Source organism: Lissotriton vulgaris, chromosome 4_1 (assembly GCF_964263255.1).
Source record: "Lissotriton vulgaris chromosome 4_1, aLisVul1.2, whole genome shotgun sequence".
Lineage (NCBI taxonomy): Eukaryota > Metazoa > Chordata > Amphibia > Caudata > Salamandridae > Lissotriton > Lissotriton vulgaris.
The window spans coordinates 2,092,919,718-2,092,939,559 of NC_141691.1; the positions used below are offsets into that span (position 1 = coordinate 2,092,919,718).

At 42.2% G+C, this 19,842-nt stretch overlaps 1 protein-coding gene across 1 annotated transcript in view; it reads right to left on the reverse strand.

Annotated features, from left to right (window-relative positions):
• LOC147725108 (uncharacterized) overlaps positions 1-19,842 on the reverse strand; it is a 166,876-nt gene that overhangs the window by 58,180 nt on the left and 88,854 nt on the right. The window contains exon 2 of the mRNA XM_086918172.1: positions 18,590-18,698. Within this exon, the coding sequence (XP_086774298.1) occupies positions 18,590-18,698 (109 nt within the window). The remainder of the gene's footprint in view (positions 1-18,589; positions 18,699-19,842) is intronic.

Here is a 19,842-nt window from a genome sequence, read left to right on the forward strand (position 1 = left end):
CTGTATGTTCATCAGCGTGACCTATTCATAATAAACATACTTAGGATTGCAAACATCAAAATAAACAATGGACTACACATTACTTTAAAGTGAAAGGCTATCGGCCATATTAATCTGTGCATATGCGTATTATAATGGTTCTTACACGAAAGAATAGAAAAAGGGTTGTTAATATACACACACTATCCCTCAAAGTTCTAGCGATTATAGTCCCATTCCATTCACAGCTCATTTGAGATGTCATGAGTGATGTAACTGACCATGTCATGAATGATGTAACGTCTGAGGTCAGTAGCAGTACATTGTGGGGGTGTAAGTTATAGTTAGCTCAGGTAACTATAACTGTTGAATTTCACCAGTTGTGTATGAGTGAAATCTGAGTCTAACTATACCTCCCCTGTAATCTTTGCTTTTTTCAGCACATTTCTAGTTTTTTTTTTACGTTAAGTAAGATGCATATCACAATGGATGGTGGGGGTTGGAAGCAGGGCATGGCATTGAGCTGCCCCCACCCAAGCTTGCTGCTCTTGCCTTCCCTCCTTCTAGCCATCCATTGTCCAAGTCCATGTCCCTGCTCCCTTATTACAGCCCAGTGTGGCCGTTGTTCTGCCACTGGCCTTCCCGCCTTCTCTGAACTGTTAGCTTACTGCCCTATCCACCTCCTCCCTATCCTCTGTTGTCTGAATCCATGGACTAGCCTCCTCCCTCCTGCCATGCATGGTCTGATGTGCTGCCACTGCCCTCCATTTAGCATGATGTACCAGTCCACTCCTCCTGCCCTTCATATGACAATTCTATGCCCCATCATTGACCTCCTGCTTAGCCTCTTTGCTTAGCTTGCTGACCCTATTCTCTTTCCCCCTGCCCTCCGATGTCTGTGCGTGCCCCTGCTCCATCCTTTTTGCCCACCATGTTGCATGGACCTGCCACTCCTATCTACTCTGACTGTTTTGTTGAGCTGCCACTCCCCTACCACCTTCCTAGCATTGTCAGATGACTGTAACCTGTCCCTGTCACCTCCTCCCTGTCTGTCCACATTCCATGCCCCTATCCCCTTCCTCCTGTCCTCCATGATCCAGTTTACTGCCACACCCTTCTGCCCTCCCTGGTGTGTTGTGCTGCAACTGCTCCTCCTGCCTGCCCTGCGTGGTCTGTAGTGAGGCCCCTTCCCCTGAACTCTCTTGTCTGTTTTCAGGTCCTGACCCTCCCTTATATCCTCCATGGTCCTGCACCCTCCTTCTTGCCCTTCATAGCCATTGTGCTGCCACAGCCCCTCCCACCTTCCCTGTGTGGTCAGCGTGCTGCCCCTGACCCCCTCCCACCTTCCCTCCATGGTCTGTGGGTATGCCATTATAGTCTCACTGTTGCTCTCCATGGTGTGTCTTGCTTCTAGTGCCCATCCTGCCTGACCTCCATGGTCATCTTGCTGCTCCTGCCCCCTTGCCCCAGCCCTCTGTCTCCACATGCAGACCCCTATTCCCTCCCTCCCGCCTGTTCCATTGTAATGCCCCTGATCCGTCCCTACTGCCCTTTATGGTCCGTTATGCTACAGCTTTGTCTCCTGTCTGTCCATTATGATCAGCCAGCTACTATTGCCTCTTTCCCCTCTTTCCCCTCTGTTCTCTGTTGTCCATGTGCATGGCCCTGTCCCCTCGCAATTGCTTTCTATGGATTCTTGTGCTGCACTCCCATCCAGTATGCCCTGTGTTGTGTATTGTACTGCTGAAAACCCTGATGCCTGCCCTGTAGGGTCAGTTTGGTGCACTTCTCCATGTCCCTCCTGTCCTCTGTTATCCGAGTCCATGTCCCTACCCCAATTCCTCCTGCCTTCCATGATCCAATGTACCATACTTGCTAACATTTTGAACTTGGTAAGAGGGAGATTTTGAAAAAAACTGGGGTGTTGATTTTCCCCTTTGACTTACATGGAAAAAGAGGAGATTGTAGACAGGAGACAGATCAAATAAAGCCCATTTGAGCTTAAAAACATTGGACGTTTCCTGGCTGAGTCGGGTCAGTTGGCATGTTTGGTTGAACTACCTCTGCCTCTTCCTTCTGCCTACAATGGTCTGTTATATTGCCACAGCCTTTCTTGCCAGTCCTGTATTGTTGGTTTGTTGCCCCTGCCCCCCTTTCCACTGCCCTCCATAATCTGTTGTGCTGCCACTGCCCTTCCTGCCTGCCCAGTGTGGTCAAATTGTTGCCTCTGGCCTCTGCCTCTCAATAGTATCCTAATGAACAACTAGATTGCTAACATTCCATATTTATTACAAAAGTGTGGAACGCCTGACGTCATCTTGATGTAATCAAAACTGTAATACCTAGAGCATTTCCTTTAGAAATACATTTATAAGAGGGTCTTTTTTGCATTAAAATTATGGTTAGTGCTCTAAAAAACTAAAATGAGGACATATTTTCTTCTGAGTTTTCAAAAAGCGACACAGCACTATTAAATTATTTGTTATCTTTATGTTTTTTTTTCCAGTTGACCACTTGATTAAATGTTGGACGTAGGGGAGAGGATATGGTGTTACTTCCAGAGCTGCAGACTTTGCAACGGGGAACCAGGGTAGGGTTTCTGTTTCAGCTCAACATTCTGTGATTCTGGTCAAATCACTTAAACTCCCCATGTTTACAACCAAAATGTATTTATTCTTGTGTGATGTAACCAATGCTCATGTAAAACACTCCAATACCTGACAAGTCTGCACCATATAAAACTGCAAAAAAACAAAAATTAAAAAGTGTTGTACACACTTCTGTCATTGGGCTACATGTGGGCTACATCTGGGTGATATTTGTGCTATATTTGGGCTCTTTTGTCTCTGGTGGCCATCTTGGGAGATTTATTTGTTATGAAGTTTCCTAATTTCCTCATTTACTGCAGTCTCCTCAATAGGAAATGCTTTCAGTTTTTTACTTTGAGTCCATCAATAAGGTATTCAGATATGTCACACATTTGCCATAAATTCTGAATTTTAGCACTCTAGTTTCTCATTAGATCACTGTAGTAAAGCTACTGCTCACCACGGAAGTCTGCTGCCGGTATTAAAAGTGCATGTTTCAGTCTGCATTTCAGAATTTTTTAATGCAATAGAAGAGGATTTGAGAAGTCACTCAAAATGTGCCCTAATTTTTCTTTCTGCAGCACTAATCCTACTTTATTTGGCAAAAGGAACCCCCTAATGTTGTTCCTTTGCAAATTGAATGTTTTAAGTGTTACCACTTTATTCCAATCAAGATGGCTTCAGGTGTGCCATACTTTTCTCATAAGTAAGACTATTCGCGCTCTGGTTGTACTTTAGAACACTTTGGGACATTCTGTCATTAGGCTATACTTGTGCTACATCTGGGTGATATTTGCGCTACATTAGGGCTCTTTTGTCTCTGGTGCAGAAATCATTGAACAATTGGAATTTCAAGGTGTAAGTGAAACTTGTGTGTCTCCCATGAAGAAACTTCTTTTCACTGTGACCAAGCCTGATGGGTCGTACCACCTAGTTTTGGATTATCAACATTTAAACTCTCATTGTCAAACGTGCACAGTACAGAAAACCCACATTTCAGCCCTGGTCGATAGTCTCGTGAGAAAAAGGTTTAAAACAACACTTGACATTTCCAATGGCTTTTTTAGTCATAATCTGTCCTCGATTAGTAGTCATTGGACAGCCTTTACTTCGGGCGGCAAACAAAGACAGTTCAAAAGATTAGCCATGGACTATAAAAACAACCCAAGCATCTTTGCCACGCGTGTAGTCTCTCTGCTTGACAGACGCGACCCTGATGAGTACTAGTATGTTGATGATATATCTCTCACTGACGACAAATTATGGCCGCATCTGTGTCGCGTTTACCGCATCATTATTATGTTTGCGGACTTCGGTTAAAAACGTAACTTTGCAAAATCACACATTGCAGAGTACACAGTGTTGTTTTTGGGCTATGAGCTCAACAATGAAGGTCGAGGTTCAGCACCTCATCAACTCTGAAAAAACTACAGTCTTTACTGTTTTTTTAAAATTTTGGGCGTACTTACATTCCTGATTATGCCCAGCGTATTAAGCCGCTATATGCCGTGATACAACCTACTTTTACCAAATCATGCTGGCTACCTGAGCATACAGCAATACTGCAATCTTTGCAGGCTGATCTTCTTTATGTCCTTGCATGTGAGATTTGCCAGCAGATTAAACCTTCGACTGCTGCGCCCCTACCACAAACACAGTTGTACACATCTAGTAAACCACTTGGGTGTGTTTATTTCAGGGTTTTCCAAACGGTCGATCGCGAGCTACCGGTAGCTCGCCGAGCCTCTGTGAGTAGCTCACGCCAGCATTTTGATTTTGTAACTCTATATTGTCTTTTAACGTTTTTCGGCTTTTTTTAATAGCTGTTACCCACCCTCACCCAAACCAGCTGCTCTGATAGGCTTAACTGAGCTTAGCTGGGGGGTAGAGGGTGGGCTGAAGAGGATGAAGTTGTTAGTCATCCGGGTCATCACTATGCCACCTGCCTTTCGCAGCCTGGCACCATGCTTTCAACCTGCATGACATGTGCTGGTGCAGAAAGAGGCCGGAATGCTTGATTGCATGGCAGTGGGGTGGCGCAGGCAGTACTGAACTGCTATCCTACCAGTACTTGAGCCACCTGCCTTTCCAAGTCTGGCACTGAGTCTCTGATCTGCATGGGGAGCAGCAGCTCAATCCGTAAGATCCGTCCTGAAATAGCTGGGGTTGCTTTATTAGATGTGAGCAATAAGGCTGGCGGGGCAGCGCTGGGTGAAATAACAAATGCAGTCTGTCTGGCCTCAAATGGGTATTTTCCCCTGCTTGGTGTGCCCTTGCTTCGTGATAATTACGCTCATCTTGTGAACTGTTTAAATTCATTCTCACCAGGTATTGACAGCAATCGAGTAACTGAAATATGTATTTACATATTAGATAAGGCAGTTATTCATGTACTCACGGCAGCATGGGACCGACACTGTTTAAATAGTGCCTTCCACAAATAGTTAGGCACACAAGTACGTTCACATTCTAGGTGCCCTTTTTATTCGGGGACTTCCCTCGACCAGATGTGCTTTTGTTGTGTATTCTTGGCTAGAGGCTTGTCAAGCACCTGATCTAGTATCAGTGTCTGATGGTCATTGTGAAAGTAAAATGAGTTCGATTATTTTCAAAATGTGTAGTGTGTCATGTGCACGGATGGGTGTACCCCTTTGTGTTCAAGTGATTGTCAGTTGTCCATGGTGCTTCCTGTACTGGTCGTCTTTGATACCACATTGCTAGTCAGGCCGTTAGCACTTATGTAATATGTTTCACATACCGGTGTCATATATTTAGGTAACTTTATTTGAATGGTTCTCAGGTGAATGTGGGTGTGAAGAGAAAAAAGTACTTTTCAGCACGTCGGCTGGCATTACTGTGATGAGTATGGCTTCGGTACTTGGTTGCATGGCGAGGGTGTTAATGGGTTTTTTAAAAAAAAAAAAAGAGTCCACGATTAGTCGCCCAGGTAATAGGTTGGTCTCAAAACTAAATTTCACCTGGGCATATCGACAGTAGTGGGTTCCTGCGCAGTGCATGGTGTGGATTACTTAATGGTGGGCTCAAGTTTTGAGGAGGATTGCAGCAGAGAAGAACGGTGGGAGGCGCATTGTCCAATGTCACCCCAGTGATAATTGATAAAAAATATATTATCAGGTGTCATCCTCCATTAATTGTCTGCAAGGCTTCCTCTGGCATACAAATATGAGGGCCTTGCAATTATTTTTTGGCCGGGCATCCAGGTCCAGCAGGTGACTGGCAGTGGAGCAGGTCTTCTCCCTGAGCTCACCCGAATCTCACATGCACAGTCATATGCTGTGTCAGGTAGCCCCTTTCATCTGTGGAGCTAAGGGGCTGTTGGGGTGCCAGCAGCAGGTTTGGATGACACAGCACTCCAGACATATGTACAGCCCCTGTCTTACCAACAGCCCCAGTTGCTGTCAGGCCTCTGAGACCATGCACCGCCCCGTCACCAAGCAGTGTTGTTACCTAACTCTGAGTCACCATATCGTCATCCCCAGGCACCATTAGCAGCAGTTTTTGATCATGAGGAATCTGCTGTGCACCTCATATTGTGTACAAACTGTTTGGTTGAGCATTGCTTTCATACAGCCACTATAACTTAGCTCCAGATTCTGCCACCCTTTATGTTTTTTTAAAAGGTCCATATACTTTGTGTACCAACACAGAATTTGTCAGATGTAACTGAAAGAAAACAGCCACTTGTTAAAAAAATATATACATTTAACTTTTCAAGTGACAATCAATAATTGCTGATCTGATTTTTTTCATTTTGCTCTCCCTGGGGAATCCGTTCACTGCAGTGCGTGTTCAAATCACAGTAAGGTCTCCAAAGAAATTAGGCTTAAAGTCAATGAAGCTGGGCATGGGAGATCTCTTGTAAAAATGCATGAGTTGCTTGGCATTTAGTAGCTTACTATGATTTTCACTGATAAGAAGTAGCTCTCACTACAGAAAAGGTTGGAGACCCCTGGTTTATTTAGATCATTGTTGTCCTTTCTTTTCTGATACTGCGTAAAAGTTCATCTTAGTTGCAGTGGATTCGTGCACATGCTTTTTATGGGTCTGGCCACAACGCAGTGCTGATGCTTGAACTCTCATCAGGATTTGCGTGTCTTTGTGGGAATTTTTGCATGTGGCTACCTCCATTCTGACCAAGGTCCTGCATTCGCCTCCATACCGGCCTGAGTGCAATTCTGTTTTGGAATGTATGAAACGTGACGTAAAGCAATCCTTGACAGCTAGGGTTTTAGGTACTGGCAGGAACTGGTTGGCCTATTTTTATAGCATACAGCATGCACTTAATTATCTCCCTAGATGGTCTCTTGGTAGGCGGACCCCATACGAAATGCTTTTTGGCATAAAGATGTTTGTCCCGGACCTTGAGAGTCTAGACATGGTGGAATCAGCCCCACCTTTTGACGTAGATGATCATGCTGCTGTCTTACCGAACCTACAAGAGACTCGAGACAGTCTTGCAAAGGAACACTTGCCCTCCACAACTGATGCTGCACTTTAGATTCCGGCTGGCTACCATGAGTCGGTGACCTGGTCCGTGAGACGGTGGAGAACAAGAAGGAGTTTGGCCCCTCTTATCGTGGACCTGTTCCAGTTTCCAGTGCTTGGTGTGCAGGGTACAAGAAAGTAATTTTACCTCCATTTCCTGGTTGCAAGGATAACAGGTACATCTCCATTGACAATGTCAAATTACAACGAGTGGCCAATACTTCATAGTATGACTCCAGCGGTCTCTTTTCCAGAAATGCTGAGAAATTCTGTTTTGGCCTCAGCTAACACTAACAGGCCTGCCATTGAGATAAACACAGTTCCTTTATTGAATCCACCGACCTGTGATCCCCATGAAGATACTGAATATACTTATCCCACAGATGTGTCATTGCCTGGTGTGAAGACAAGTGCAATTGACCAGTCACATTTTTCATTTGACACTGACTCTACAACATCAAGAGCCCCATCAAAAGTTTTATTTTTTGCTGTTTGTTTTAAAAGACACTTTTTAATTCCCCCTTGGACTTACATTTGGCTGGTGATCTTTTCCATTTTTTGGTTCATGTCGATTGGATTTGTAGTTATGTTTTTTCGTCTTGTAAATGGACATTATCTGAAAGAAAGATCTTCTATTAGATTAATTAATGGAACTTTGGCACCCCGCTCCTCATCACATAGAATGAAGAGGGACCAGACTTTTGTTAACATCACTGCCTGGCCTGTATTGGATGGGATTGTTTGGGATGTTGTAAAATTTCAAATTCAAGGCTCAACAAAGGTCATAATTGTCCTCATTGTACTGTGTATTTCAATAGGGGATATGTTAAACAAAATGTACGCTCTGATGATTGGGATGTCCAAGCCGTGGAGGCTCTTTTTTCTGATTTGAAATATAATGCTGCATTTGATGCTGAAGATTTATACTTAGACTCCGCAAATTAGGCAGACGTATTCTGCTACCAGCACTATGGCAATCAATTTCTGCATAAAGCAAATACATTTAGAAATGTGGTTAATTATACACAATGGGAACATTGCCCAGCTCGCATTGAAGGTAGTTCAAAAACTCTATTGAAAGAATTTACGTATTTTACTGATTTTAATCGATCGAATCCTGAAGCCTTTTATTTCGAAATGACTGCAAAGTCATCATCCAAAGGTAGACTCACCCACACTAAATTACTGTATTCGAAGTCCTTTATGGATCAATTGGCTATAGGGGGCTATGAACTTTGGAAAGATGCAATTGATCTTAATTCTGTATGGGGTTCCAGAAGCTGGCAGGTACAAGGCACTGAAGCTTTGCATCGCGCATGTCTTATCCCTACCACGTGTTGTTTTTGAACTCTACGATTTCACAAACGACTTGATTTGGATTGGCTACTTCTAAAAAAATGAATGCTCCTACCATTCCTGGTCTGGGTGCTTATTCCAAATAGAACAATCACATGTCTATTGGTGAATTGCAGTCACTAATTACTAATACCTCCTTTAATATTTCCAGCTTGGATCCCCAAGGTTGGTTAATATGGCAAAAAAGTTCAGATTCATGCCAACATCGTTTTCTGGGTCTGGCTCCAGGCTACACGCAGGTTAGGGTGAACCCCCGTTTTGAAAGCTCCCATTCTGTTACTAAATATTCGGTAGGTAAATTGTGTCAAAATTGGCTTAAACATTCCACCTTGGCGTCAGTTAAACATCATTTATCATAATTGACTGCCGATGTTGATTTGAATGACTTTGTTAAAGACCCTGTAGGATGGCAGGTCCAAAAGATGGATATATGCTATTTACAACAAAGTTTGGAAACTGTCTCAAGTTGAAGTTGCTTCTAGATTGAGGGCTATTGATCAAGCTAATTTAGAAAAAGTGCTTGCTGTCATTGATAATAGCATTAATAAATCTTTCTTCCAGAATGTACACATTACATACCATTGTTTCATTTGTTGTTGATATTGTACAAGATGAAGTGTCTGTTTTGTACCATGGTTAAAAATCAATTACGATCTATAATGCAGTTTGCTTGGACTTTACAAACTTTAAAATCTGGGAAAGTTCCTTGGGACTACATGAATACCTCTTCTCTATTTTTCCCGTTTAATTTGACTGAAAAACAACAGTTTATGTCCATGAAGGATGCTACATATTAACTTTTGCATATTGAAAAATGGGAAGCGTTGCCATTTTCGGTCGCTGAGTCAAACTCAGCAGTATGGCTCATTCATGAGTTATTAACTTTGTCTTTTCCCTTATTTAAATTCAGTTCATGTATGAAACACAATCCCCATGGCAGATATGAACCATTGGGCAGCATCTATCTCCATGAAGTTTGGTCTCTTCCATCCACATGTAGGTGCCTGAGAGAGGGTAAAGACATTTATTTGAAGGGCGAGGAGTGCACTTCTACACCTGATCATTCACTGGTTTGCAAGAACATACAATTGCACAGCTCATGTAACATGCAAGCCACACATTTAGCTTGCATTTTAAAGGGTAATCCAGTGCCAGCTATAACACCAACTTTCATGCTGCTAGCTAACGGTAGTTATTTACTTTTAAATAATGAAGATTGCAGTTGTATGCTGGCAGGGATTCCAAACAGTGTAACCGTCACCCAACTTGTAGTTTGCTGTAAAAATGTGCTGTGCCCTCCCCCGCAAGGCAGACTGGACATATCCATTTGGCCTTCCATTCCGACCTTGAAAGCAGAGTTCAACAAGATGAGTAGAATAAGGGCTCTATTGTCCCAAAGAGAAGTCGCCCTTACTTCTTCCTGTGAAACATTTGTCCTTCACGTGGCAAACACCCACCCCGAGGTGCATGCACTTTTAAATACTGATCTCCCACTTCATTTGGTGCTTTGATTCATACTGTATTCAATGCCTCGTCAACAACTGGCTTGGCACATTTTTTCAAGGTTGTGACCTCATTCCAAAAAATACTTGGTGTGATACCGGCATTTGTTCATTCTATTTTTTCTTGCATCTTCAGCGGGTTACCAATAATTCTTGCCTTGGCGGCCGGTGTGCTGCTGTTGATTTGCTTGCTCAGAAATGGCTGCATAATCTGTGTCACAAGACAGCCTGCCCCGGCTGCTCCAGCTTCACAACCGGATGCTTAAATATTATAGAATGCGTGAGTGTATTCTATGGATTATCCTTCTGATTCTCGTACTTTACTTGCATGCAACCTGTTTCCATTGCCTGTATTGTTGTTTTGAATGGGCTTTGGATTTGTGTCTCACCAATACGGCAACTCCTGCCCCGGATTATGATCGACTGATGAGTCCCTTAGTGGCCCTAGAGTTGAACTGTTCTGGTATCAGAATTATGACCTTTGCAGCTGTGCAGGGAGTTCTAGGTAATTGGGACATATGTGCAGCAGCCCATGACTTCCTGGCACAAAGTTACCTTGAAGAACACGCAAGGTGTCCTCTGATGGTTCTAGAAGCTCTGACTATCAAAGAACATGTATGTTCATTTGCTTTATTAAATTAATTTAAACAGTGACTTCCTTTTGGAGGCTGTTGCAACATACTGTGCCTATATGCTTATGGATTGAATTGGCACTTGTCCGTCTTTTAACGCGTACTTTACTTTGAAAATAAATAGCTATTTCTTCCTATCGATGATGGGCAGTATACCGCCCCTTCTTGGTTTTTTGCTTTTTACCTAACAATTTCAAACATATCACTTCCAATTATCCAGTTGGCAAATTATGAACTTGGTTCTATCTCACTCAAACTTGAACTCTGCGTCTTTGCTTCCCTTTTTGTTCATGGTCCAATCAGGTCCGATCAGGGAAGGGTGTAGTGAAGACAGGGCTCTGCTTGCACACATTGCTATGTAAGCGTAAGCGTATTAGAGGTTTAAACACAATTTTGCCACTTTGCAGCTTTTGCACACAACACTACATGTAACTGTTGTTGTAAATCGGACTACTTGATTTTCTTCACATGAGAACGGTCTGTTTTTCACATCCCTATACTTAAACTGCGACCTTAGTCTGTACACTGTGTGCAGAAGTCTTCAAGGTCATAATAACTATACATGCTGTGATTCAGGTTGATCAGCCCACGCTCTAGACACAACATGCACACAGCCGCATCCAACTGAAATTCTAGTGCCTCTAATATTGCATTGCATGCATGATTCAGGCACTTGGAGAAAAAACCTTTCCAGAGACAGAGCGCTTTGCTGATCTTGAGATGTGATTCACCTCTGCCTTTTCTCAGAGGTAAGGGGTTCCCCATTAAAGCCTAGAGACCTTCTATTATTATTATAAAACCTAGTTCCTAGCAGGGAAGGGTGCTTCACAAGGTGCTATATGACCTGTTTCCACTATCATTGTAACATGATTTCTCCCTTTGTGTTTTATGGAACAATGCTGATTGTTTTATTTCTAATCATATGCTTGCTTATGTTAGCCAAAAAACTGCATCTTAGAGCATGTAGTTAAAAGTAAACATTTTAAAAGTTTCTGTGTCTCTAATTACTCATGGTTTGGACTTGTATGAGAATAAATGAAAGAGTGTTTGTGATTTCCACCATTCCTGGGAGTTGTCTAATCATTGGTAGCTTTGCCGTAGGACGGAGAGCTAATGCGACACTGATGCTAGTCGAATAGGGGTTCTGGGTACCGAGGTGAGTTTTTTGGTACACCACAATTCACTGAGGTCCTGGTTTCCTGTGCATAGTTCTCTGCATGAGCAGAATCCCCACAAAAAGTGCATGTGGCATTCTCAGACTTCTTAGGGTCCCACAACATTCACCGAGTGCATTATGTGTAGGGTGTTTTTATTTGAAAATCAACACCTTTGCGGAATTCTTTACTATAAAGACAGGTGAAAGGGTGCAAATGCACCGTAGTTCCTAATTTGCCATTCAGGATGTGTTGTCACAATATTTTAAAACGCCTACATTTAGGTATTGACTTTTTGGGCATAATTTTTGTTCATAGTAGTATGGACAGACATCAGAAAATGGACGCATGCAGAATTGCACTTCCTGATGATGATTTATAGTGCCATAGGAAATATTTAATGTTCAACCTAATTCTCAGATATGTTACATTGGCATCTTATTTTAGTTACTCTGTTTCAATACAATAAATTAATCCATGTACGTTATCTGTGTAGGACCTGAAATGTGAACATTGCATTTGCTTGCATTTTGTAGGTTAGTGTTCTCCCACCTGCCTGTTATTCCTCAGTTTGGCAGGGATGAGTCACCAAGCTCTTTTGCAGTCCCTGTTCCAAAACAGTCCTTCTAACATTCCTCTTCCAACTTCTCACCACACCCCTGCTCCCCTCTGTTTCAGGAGTGAAAGGTCTGGCAAACAGCACTCCCCTGGGCTCGAATGAAGAATGAGTGTGAGCGTCTGAGGTTGTGAAAGCCCAGGAGGCAGCAGTGCTGCGCTGACGAGAGCCACAGGCATACTCTAATGAGGGGGGGAGGGAGAGGGGGCATTGATAGACTGTGACTTGGGCACACAGGTACAGGAAAACACAGAGTGACTCTGGGACTTAGACACACAGGTACAGTGGCAGGCACAGATAGACACACCAGGACTTAGACACACAGGGAAAGTAACAGGCAGGGATAGACTGCCACTGGGAGTTAGACACACAGGTACTGTTACAGGCACTGGTGTGCAGATAGTGGAATCTAGAGACACAGTCTAGGGGGTAAATAGACATAACTAGGCTTTAGGTGGGAAGAGAAAACTGAGGGTCTATCAAAGGGGCGTTGCCAATGTAATTAGGGGTGTGGCATAAATTAAAACACATAAGCTAAAAATATGTGCTTAGCATAGTGTGCCACTTGGCTTGTATTTTGCGGTTTCTGTAATTGAATCCAGATATTTGATACAACAAGTAACATCATCCGTCCAACAAGTCAGGACTATTGATTGTGTCAATGGTTGTTATTTGCATAAGATAAATAAGCAGTAACTATGGCTTGTTTATAATATTCAAAAAGCTTCCACTTAAAGCCCTGGTGACACCACGACAATGTTGCTGCTCCTGCATTTCAAAAAGTGAAGGGAAATCCAAAGAGAAAATGACTCTCTTTAAAAGATTTCCCTTCCCCTACAACACTCAGCTGGCATGAAGTCATGCTGTAACTACTAGTGAGAAGTGGACCTGTCGTCAGCTTTCGACACGGTGAACCATACCTATATACTCGATCGACTGAAAAACAGGATGGGATTTGAGGGTACAGTGCTATCCTGGTTCAGCTCCTTTCTGGAGAATAGATCGCAAAAAGTAATGGTCAATCAAACCCTTTCAAGCGCAACCGACAATACTATAGGAGTTCCTAAAGGCTCAACGCTATCTCCATCACTTTTCAATCTATATGTAGAACCTCTTACGGAAATACTTCAAAAAGCTAACATTGCTTACCATGTGTATGCTGAAGACACTCAGCTGTACGTCAAGTTTGCGTCGACTGATGATATAAAGACAATGAACCTTGCTCTAACAAGAACACCTCTACGGCTAACCAAGAACCACCTAAAACTAAATCCTCAAAAAACGAAATTCCTCCTGATTACTCCTAAAAAAAGCAAAACATTGATTGCTGAATGGTCCAACCTTTTCACAGCACTAAAGTGCACTCCGAAGATTGTGGAGTAAACTAAATCTCTGGGTATTACTCTGGACAAAAACCTCATTATGTCTGTACATATCAACACAATGGCAAAAAATGCCAGGTTCCACTTAAGCTACTTATGAAAACTAAAACCTTTCTTAAACAAAGCAGACCTCAAAACAGCAGTTCAGGCATTGGTTATCTCAAGGATTGAATACGGTTGCACAACCTTAGCCCGGCTCCCTAAGATCTCAACAGCCCCATTGAAAGCATGTCTTAATGCAGCCACAAGACTCATAGCGAGATCCCAAAAAGTTGACCATATCTCCCCCCACTTGAAGCACGAATCCAGTTCAAGCTGGCATGCATCACCCACAAAGCAATACACAACAAATCTCCAGTATACCTCGCCAAGAAACTTACGCTGTCGGGAGGGTCACGTTCCTCCAGGAGCAATGCTGATCTACTACTGAAACCGGCGCGCTTCCGTAAGAAAAGAACTTATGACCGAGCATTCTCAGGCTCTGCACCGAGAATTTGGAACGCCCTCCCCCCGGACTTGAGAAGAATTCAACCATCGCAATATTTAAAAAGGAAGCAAAATCGTTTTATATGAGGAAATTTATCCCGTAAATCCTTAAAACTGTACTTCATGTATTTCATTCTGCCTGGCTGGTAGAATTTTCACACAAGCAGCTCACTGTACTAGGTTGGAATGTTATACTAGTTTAAGTTAAGTTCTAAAGACTTTATGGAAATCTATCTGTGAACTTTTTGGTTGTGATAGCCCTTAGGGAATTGATAATACCGCAATCACCAATGGCTAGTAATATGTAAAGGTAAGAATGTTGCTTATATGCTATCGTAAAGCGCTCTGATACCCTGTGCAGGGTCATGTTCGCGCTATAAAAAACACCAAATAAATAACTAAATAAATAAATGTGCCTGCTGTCACTGCAGTCAGAAAACAAACATTGGCATAGCCAACAGGTCTCGCCTTTGGGACCTTATAAGTGTTTAGCCATGCATCACATTATCACCGACCGGGCAGATTTCTGTATTGAAATTAGTACTTATGTAAATTGCTTTGATACCTTCATTCGCACTACATAATGTAAAAAATAACGAGCATTGGCATAGCCAATAGGGCTCGCCTTTAGGACCTCATAAGTATTTAGTTATTCAGCGCAATATCCTTGGTGCAACAACATCAACTGTTGCATGGGTAAACACGTATAAGGTTCCAAAGGTGAGACTTTTTGGCTATGCCAATACTTGTCTAGGTCAGGTGTGTCCAAGTGCCATTTTGCTTAAAGGCAGCTGTTTATCCCGAGAAGCGCCCAGCCACACTGGTTTTATTCACCTTGGCAACTATTGCATAATGCACACGGTAATACAGGAAGCTGATGTACAGTTACTTTGATCCTGCGTTCAATGCTCACTTTTGATGTGCCACGTTCAACTCACTAGGAACTGAATGGAGTACTAGAGATTGGGCCACAGTTTGGAATGAGCAAGCCGCTTTCCGGTTTGAGGCAATTAAATTCACTATTAGTTTTAAGACAAGCTTCTTTTCGAAGGCTGAAAACGGCAGGCTCTCTATCAAAGTACAGAGGTGTGCACCTGGAATATGATTTTTGTTAAGGTGTGCAGTAGATGTTTTGTTTAAAGTTGTTTTTTTCCACTTTCAGAAAGAAAAATGGAAAATAACAGATCAGCAGCATATTACATACAGCCCAGAAACTTGGCAGGCCACCACTCATAGAAGGGAAGTAACATTTGTCCTTCAGCAACAATAGATAATACTTTGAAATAATTTAATTTAGTGCATCTCCATCGTAATTATGACAGAAATGTATAGAGCCCTCCACATCCAGATTTGTATGGCCACATACATGTTTGGCTGGTAAAGGGCAGGGCTGGATATTAAAATCGCCTGCCCATAGCACTACAAAACAGGTATGTATGGAGTATAAAAAGACATCCTGCCCAGATACAAGCATATATATAGGCCACCTTACTATGTGTGGAATTTCAGACATTATTCTAAATGTTGACCAAGACCACATCAGGACCCCCTTTGATGTATAAACACAACAACTAGGAATTTGGGCCTACTTGAAAAAAGCTTTTTATAGGAAACATGGAAGCTTATTATAGATAAGAATCTATAACCTTCTTTTGGCCCATCCAGTGTTGGAAGGTATAGAAATTGGGAAAAACTTTAACATGTATGCACGTTGTATACCGTATTTCCTGTAGGCAGATAACATAAATACCAGATATGGTTTAGCCCATTTCAATGTTACCAAGTTACTTGATAACACCTCCCATATTCCAGGGATCACATGTGTACCAGCTGTTCATGTCTGGAGAGATATTACACGTGATTAACTCATTAATATGCTGGCACCTAGGACTAGGATTAACAACACATATATCTTCATTAATATGTCATAGTCTCTAATTTGACAAGGGCAGATGTCCTTAGGATTAGAACATGTAGGGGTATTCCACATAATTTACTCATTATTATGATGACACATAGGACTGGTGTAAACAGCACATATATTCTCCTGAGTTATATCAGGGGCACCAATTTGAGGTGCACAAAGTTCCTTAGAATTGGAATATGGGACAGTAAATAAGCTAACCATGCTAGAAAATCAATTAGTTGAAGAAAGGGCATCACATCTGTTGGCTGTTGAAATGGAGAAAAAGGTTTTGAATACATTACAGGAATCCACAGGGTCATGTGCAGGAGCCTGCACTGACTTACCAGAGGACACACTACATTGTAGAACATGGAGGCAACCTGGGCTGGGAGCCATGAGCTGTATCAGCAATGAAATTAGGGAGGCCACAGGAAGGAGACTTTGGTCTATTAACTGGACGATTCGCTGTCCAATAGAAAAAGCCCTATGGTACAAAGGTGATATTACTCTTAGGTGCAGACTGTAAATACATCTTAAACAATAGGTTACAATCTAGACATGGCTACCTATAATTAACAATCACACTGTCTCCCGAAGTGTCCATAGTATCTGGTTTAATCCAAACACAGTTCAAATATGTGTTATATAACTCTTCAAAGGACTCACCCCGGTCCTTCAACAGGGTTGGGACCCCAATTATAACCCGTACGTATGGGCAGGAGGCAGGTAGAAGATTAATCACTGCTCATGTAGACCTTGATGCTTATCTGGTTGAACTTTATCAGTCTAAGGTACTAAATTTGGAGCATACAATATGGTTGCAGAATTAGGTTGGAGTGTGGACAAGCAAAAAGGTGCTGAAGATTGCAGAAATATTCTAATGTGAGGCAAGGAACCCCAATGAAATGTAGAGGATGACAATTTAGAGTTCAAAGCGTCTAAGTGCACAACTATGGGAGAAAGTTCTGGTTTTAACAGTTTAGCTGCCTTGTGCCTTTTTGTGATATACAATCAAAGTTCTCCATCCCTGGTTGAGGAGCGTTATCAGATTTCTTTGAAGCTGAACAATGAGGTGAAGTGTCAGGCTGTATTGGGGTGATAGCTGTATTACAGGGTTGTTTCTAACGCAATGTATGCTTGGATTTCCTAGGTAATGCAGAGGAGTGAGCTTTATCCATCATGTCACAAGAGCAAGGGCCCTTCCTACGACATGTTAACTGACAATTTAGACTGTGGCACCATCAACGGCCGTTGAGGTGATATGGTGGAGACTGACAATAAGCTAACTCTAAAGCCACAAACATGATCAGAATTAGGGCAGGTGGAGCCAATATACAATATGCTTTCAGCAAGTACTATTTCATTTCTCACCACATTCACAGCACGTTCTAGCATCCCACCAAATGAGGTGCACTTATGCAATGGAGTGGGGACTGGGCCAATCTCAATTAACACCTTTTTTCCCAAGCTTGGGCATGCGCAAAAAAAACAAAATAGTAGCAAACAATCAAAATAAAGATGAGTAAATGTTTCCTCTACCTTAGCCAAAGGTGCGCTGCTCGGAAAATAGGCTCTTGAGGTTTTCATCTGCAAACCAAGAGACAGGGACAAGCTAAGCCTACCCTCTTCTGATTGAGGAATGGGCGAAAACAAGCCAGCCTTGGCCCGGGCTACTCCCAGGTACGGCCTGCACCGTGGGAAGGAAGCATATCTGATATAGTGCTATTGGGGCTTATGTGGTATCCCCTTTGTTGCACCCAAATCAAGTAGGGTGTTATGGAAGTGGCCCTGGCAATGGCAGGCAACAATAATACCAGGCAAACACTTGCAGGCTGAAAAAACACAAGACTCTGAGTCATTGAAGTGCAATAAATGATTGGAAGAATAATCAATGAGGGGCATATTGTCTTGGTTGGCAAATTGCAATGGGACATCAAACTGTCTTGCCATGCTGCACTGTCAAGGAAACTGCTGGGTTACTGTATAAATGAATAATAACACAAAACTGAGGGGTCCACTATGACCATGGCCACTCACTTGTATAACAGGTAGAGCATAAGCAAGAATAAGAAAGCCTTCTCATTAAACATGTACAGTGACTGATAGCATGCAATCTTCACCGTGGAGTACAACCAGTCTGTTCTCTTAGTCTTTCTTACCAAGAGATATGTATGAGGAGAGGGAAAGCCTACTGACAAAGCAGAGGAAAGATACAGACTAGTACTGAAAGGAGAAAGTCAGATAAAGAAACTTGAAATATAGAAAGCAAGGATAATGGAATGATAACAAGAATTTACAAACATTAGAAATAGGAGTTGAAAATGGTGAAAGTAGAAAAAAACAAGGCAAAATTAAAATTATTCTAACAGTGGGGAGAGGTAAAAGTTAGGGAAATAATAATAATAATAATAATAATAATAATAATAATACTAATAATAATAATAATAATAATAATAATAATAATAATAATAATAGAACTTACTGGGGCCAGAAGAAATATTGGCTGTGGCTGCAGGGGCTGATGGTGGTGGATCATTGCGCTGCGGCACAGGTAGTGGCATTTGCCTTGCAGAACCTTTTGCCCTTGGTTGCTGATGTAAGAAATAAAGAAGATCAAATAATTTAGATCAGTGGTTCAGTTAATCTCCTCAAAAATATTTTGACAGGTAAATTCAGTTGTATTGTACTTTTCTAAATCAAATCTCCTATAGTAGTGGTAGTATTGAGTGACCAATTACTAATTTCCTAAACCTAAGCCCTATTACTAATTTCTTAAACCTAAATTTCATTTGGAACTGATAATGTCTCGGCGGTCGGGTTACAATGTCACAACTGAGACAGATATCCCGTCCCCCGAAATATGAATCCCATTATATTCTATTGGGTTTATATTTTGGTGGTTAGGATTTCCGTCACTGTTGTAGTCATGTAACCTGTCCACCGAGATATAAGTCAGGCCCTCTGTCTCTCTTTTCAATGCATAAGTGCAAACTACACATCACTGGGAGATTGGGACTGTATCAGCTGCATAAAGAAAGACATAAAGAACACTTGCTGAATGATAACAGTACCACTATCCTACTGATAGGACAGAGGAGTCTGCATGAATGCTTAAATATTCAGACCAAGCGAGCACCGACAAGTCCAATTATGTAGTACCGAGTATCTTGCTAGCTCAAGCTGGATCACGTAATATTCATAACATAAACTTAACTTACCTCCCAGCGTGAGCAGCATGCTATATGGAAATATAATAGTGTTTTAGAAAACAAAAAATAAATAATCACCCACTAAGCCCCTCAGCCTAAACACTCGGCAGGTCAAGCAGGTCATGTTTTTAGTCCAGCAGGTTGGCCCAGCGGTGCCTTAGCTGTTGCATTGTGCACTTAACTCCAGTTCTCTGACATGTGCCCTTGTGAAATTTCCCCCACAGCAGCTGACAATCAGGGTGCACACCTTCCCAGGCCAGCTACCAACATGGACGGGAGGTGGTACTGCATATAAAAAGCTAGTGCTGCTTCCTCTGCCTCTGAAAAAATGGGGCAGGTCTGCACCACTTGGTGGTACTGGTAACCACAAGGTGTGTGGCTTGTAGCAGCAGCTGCACTGGCACCACCTCTTGCTGTCTGCTCCCTGACATGGCACTGGGGTGGAAAAAGTTAATTCAATTCAAATTCAATTCAAAACAAGCTTTATTCGATTTTTGATTTAAAATCATAAAAGCATAAAATCACA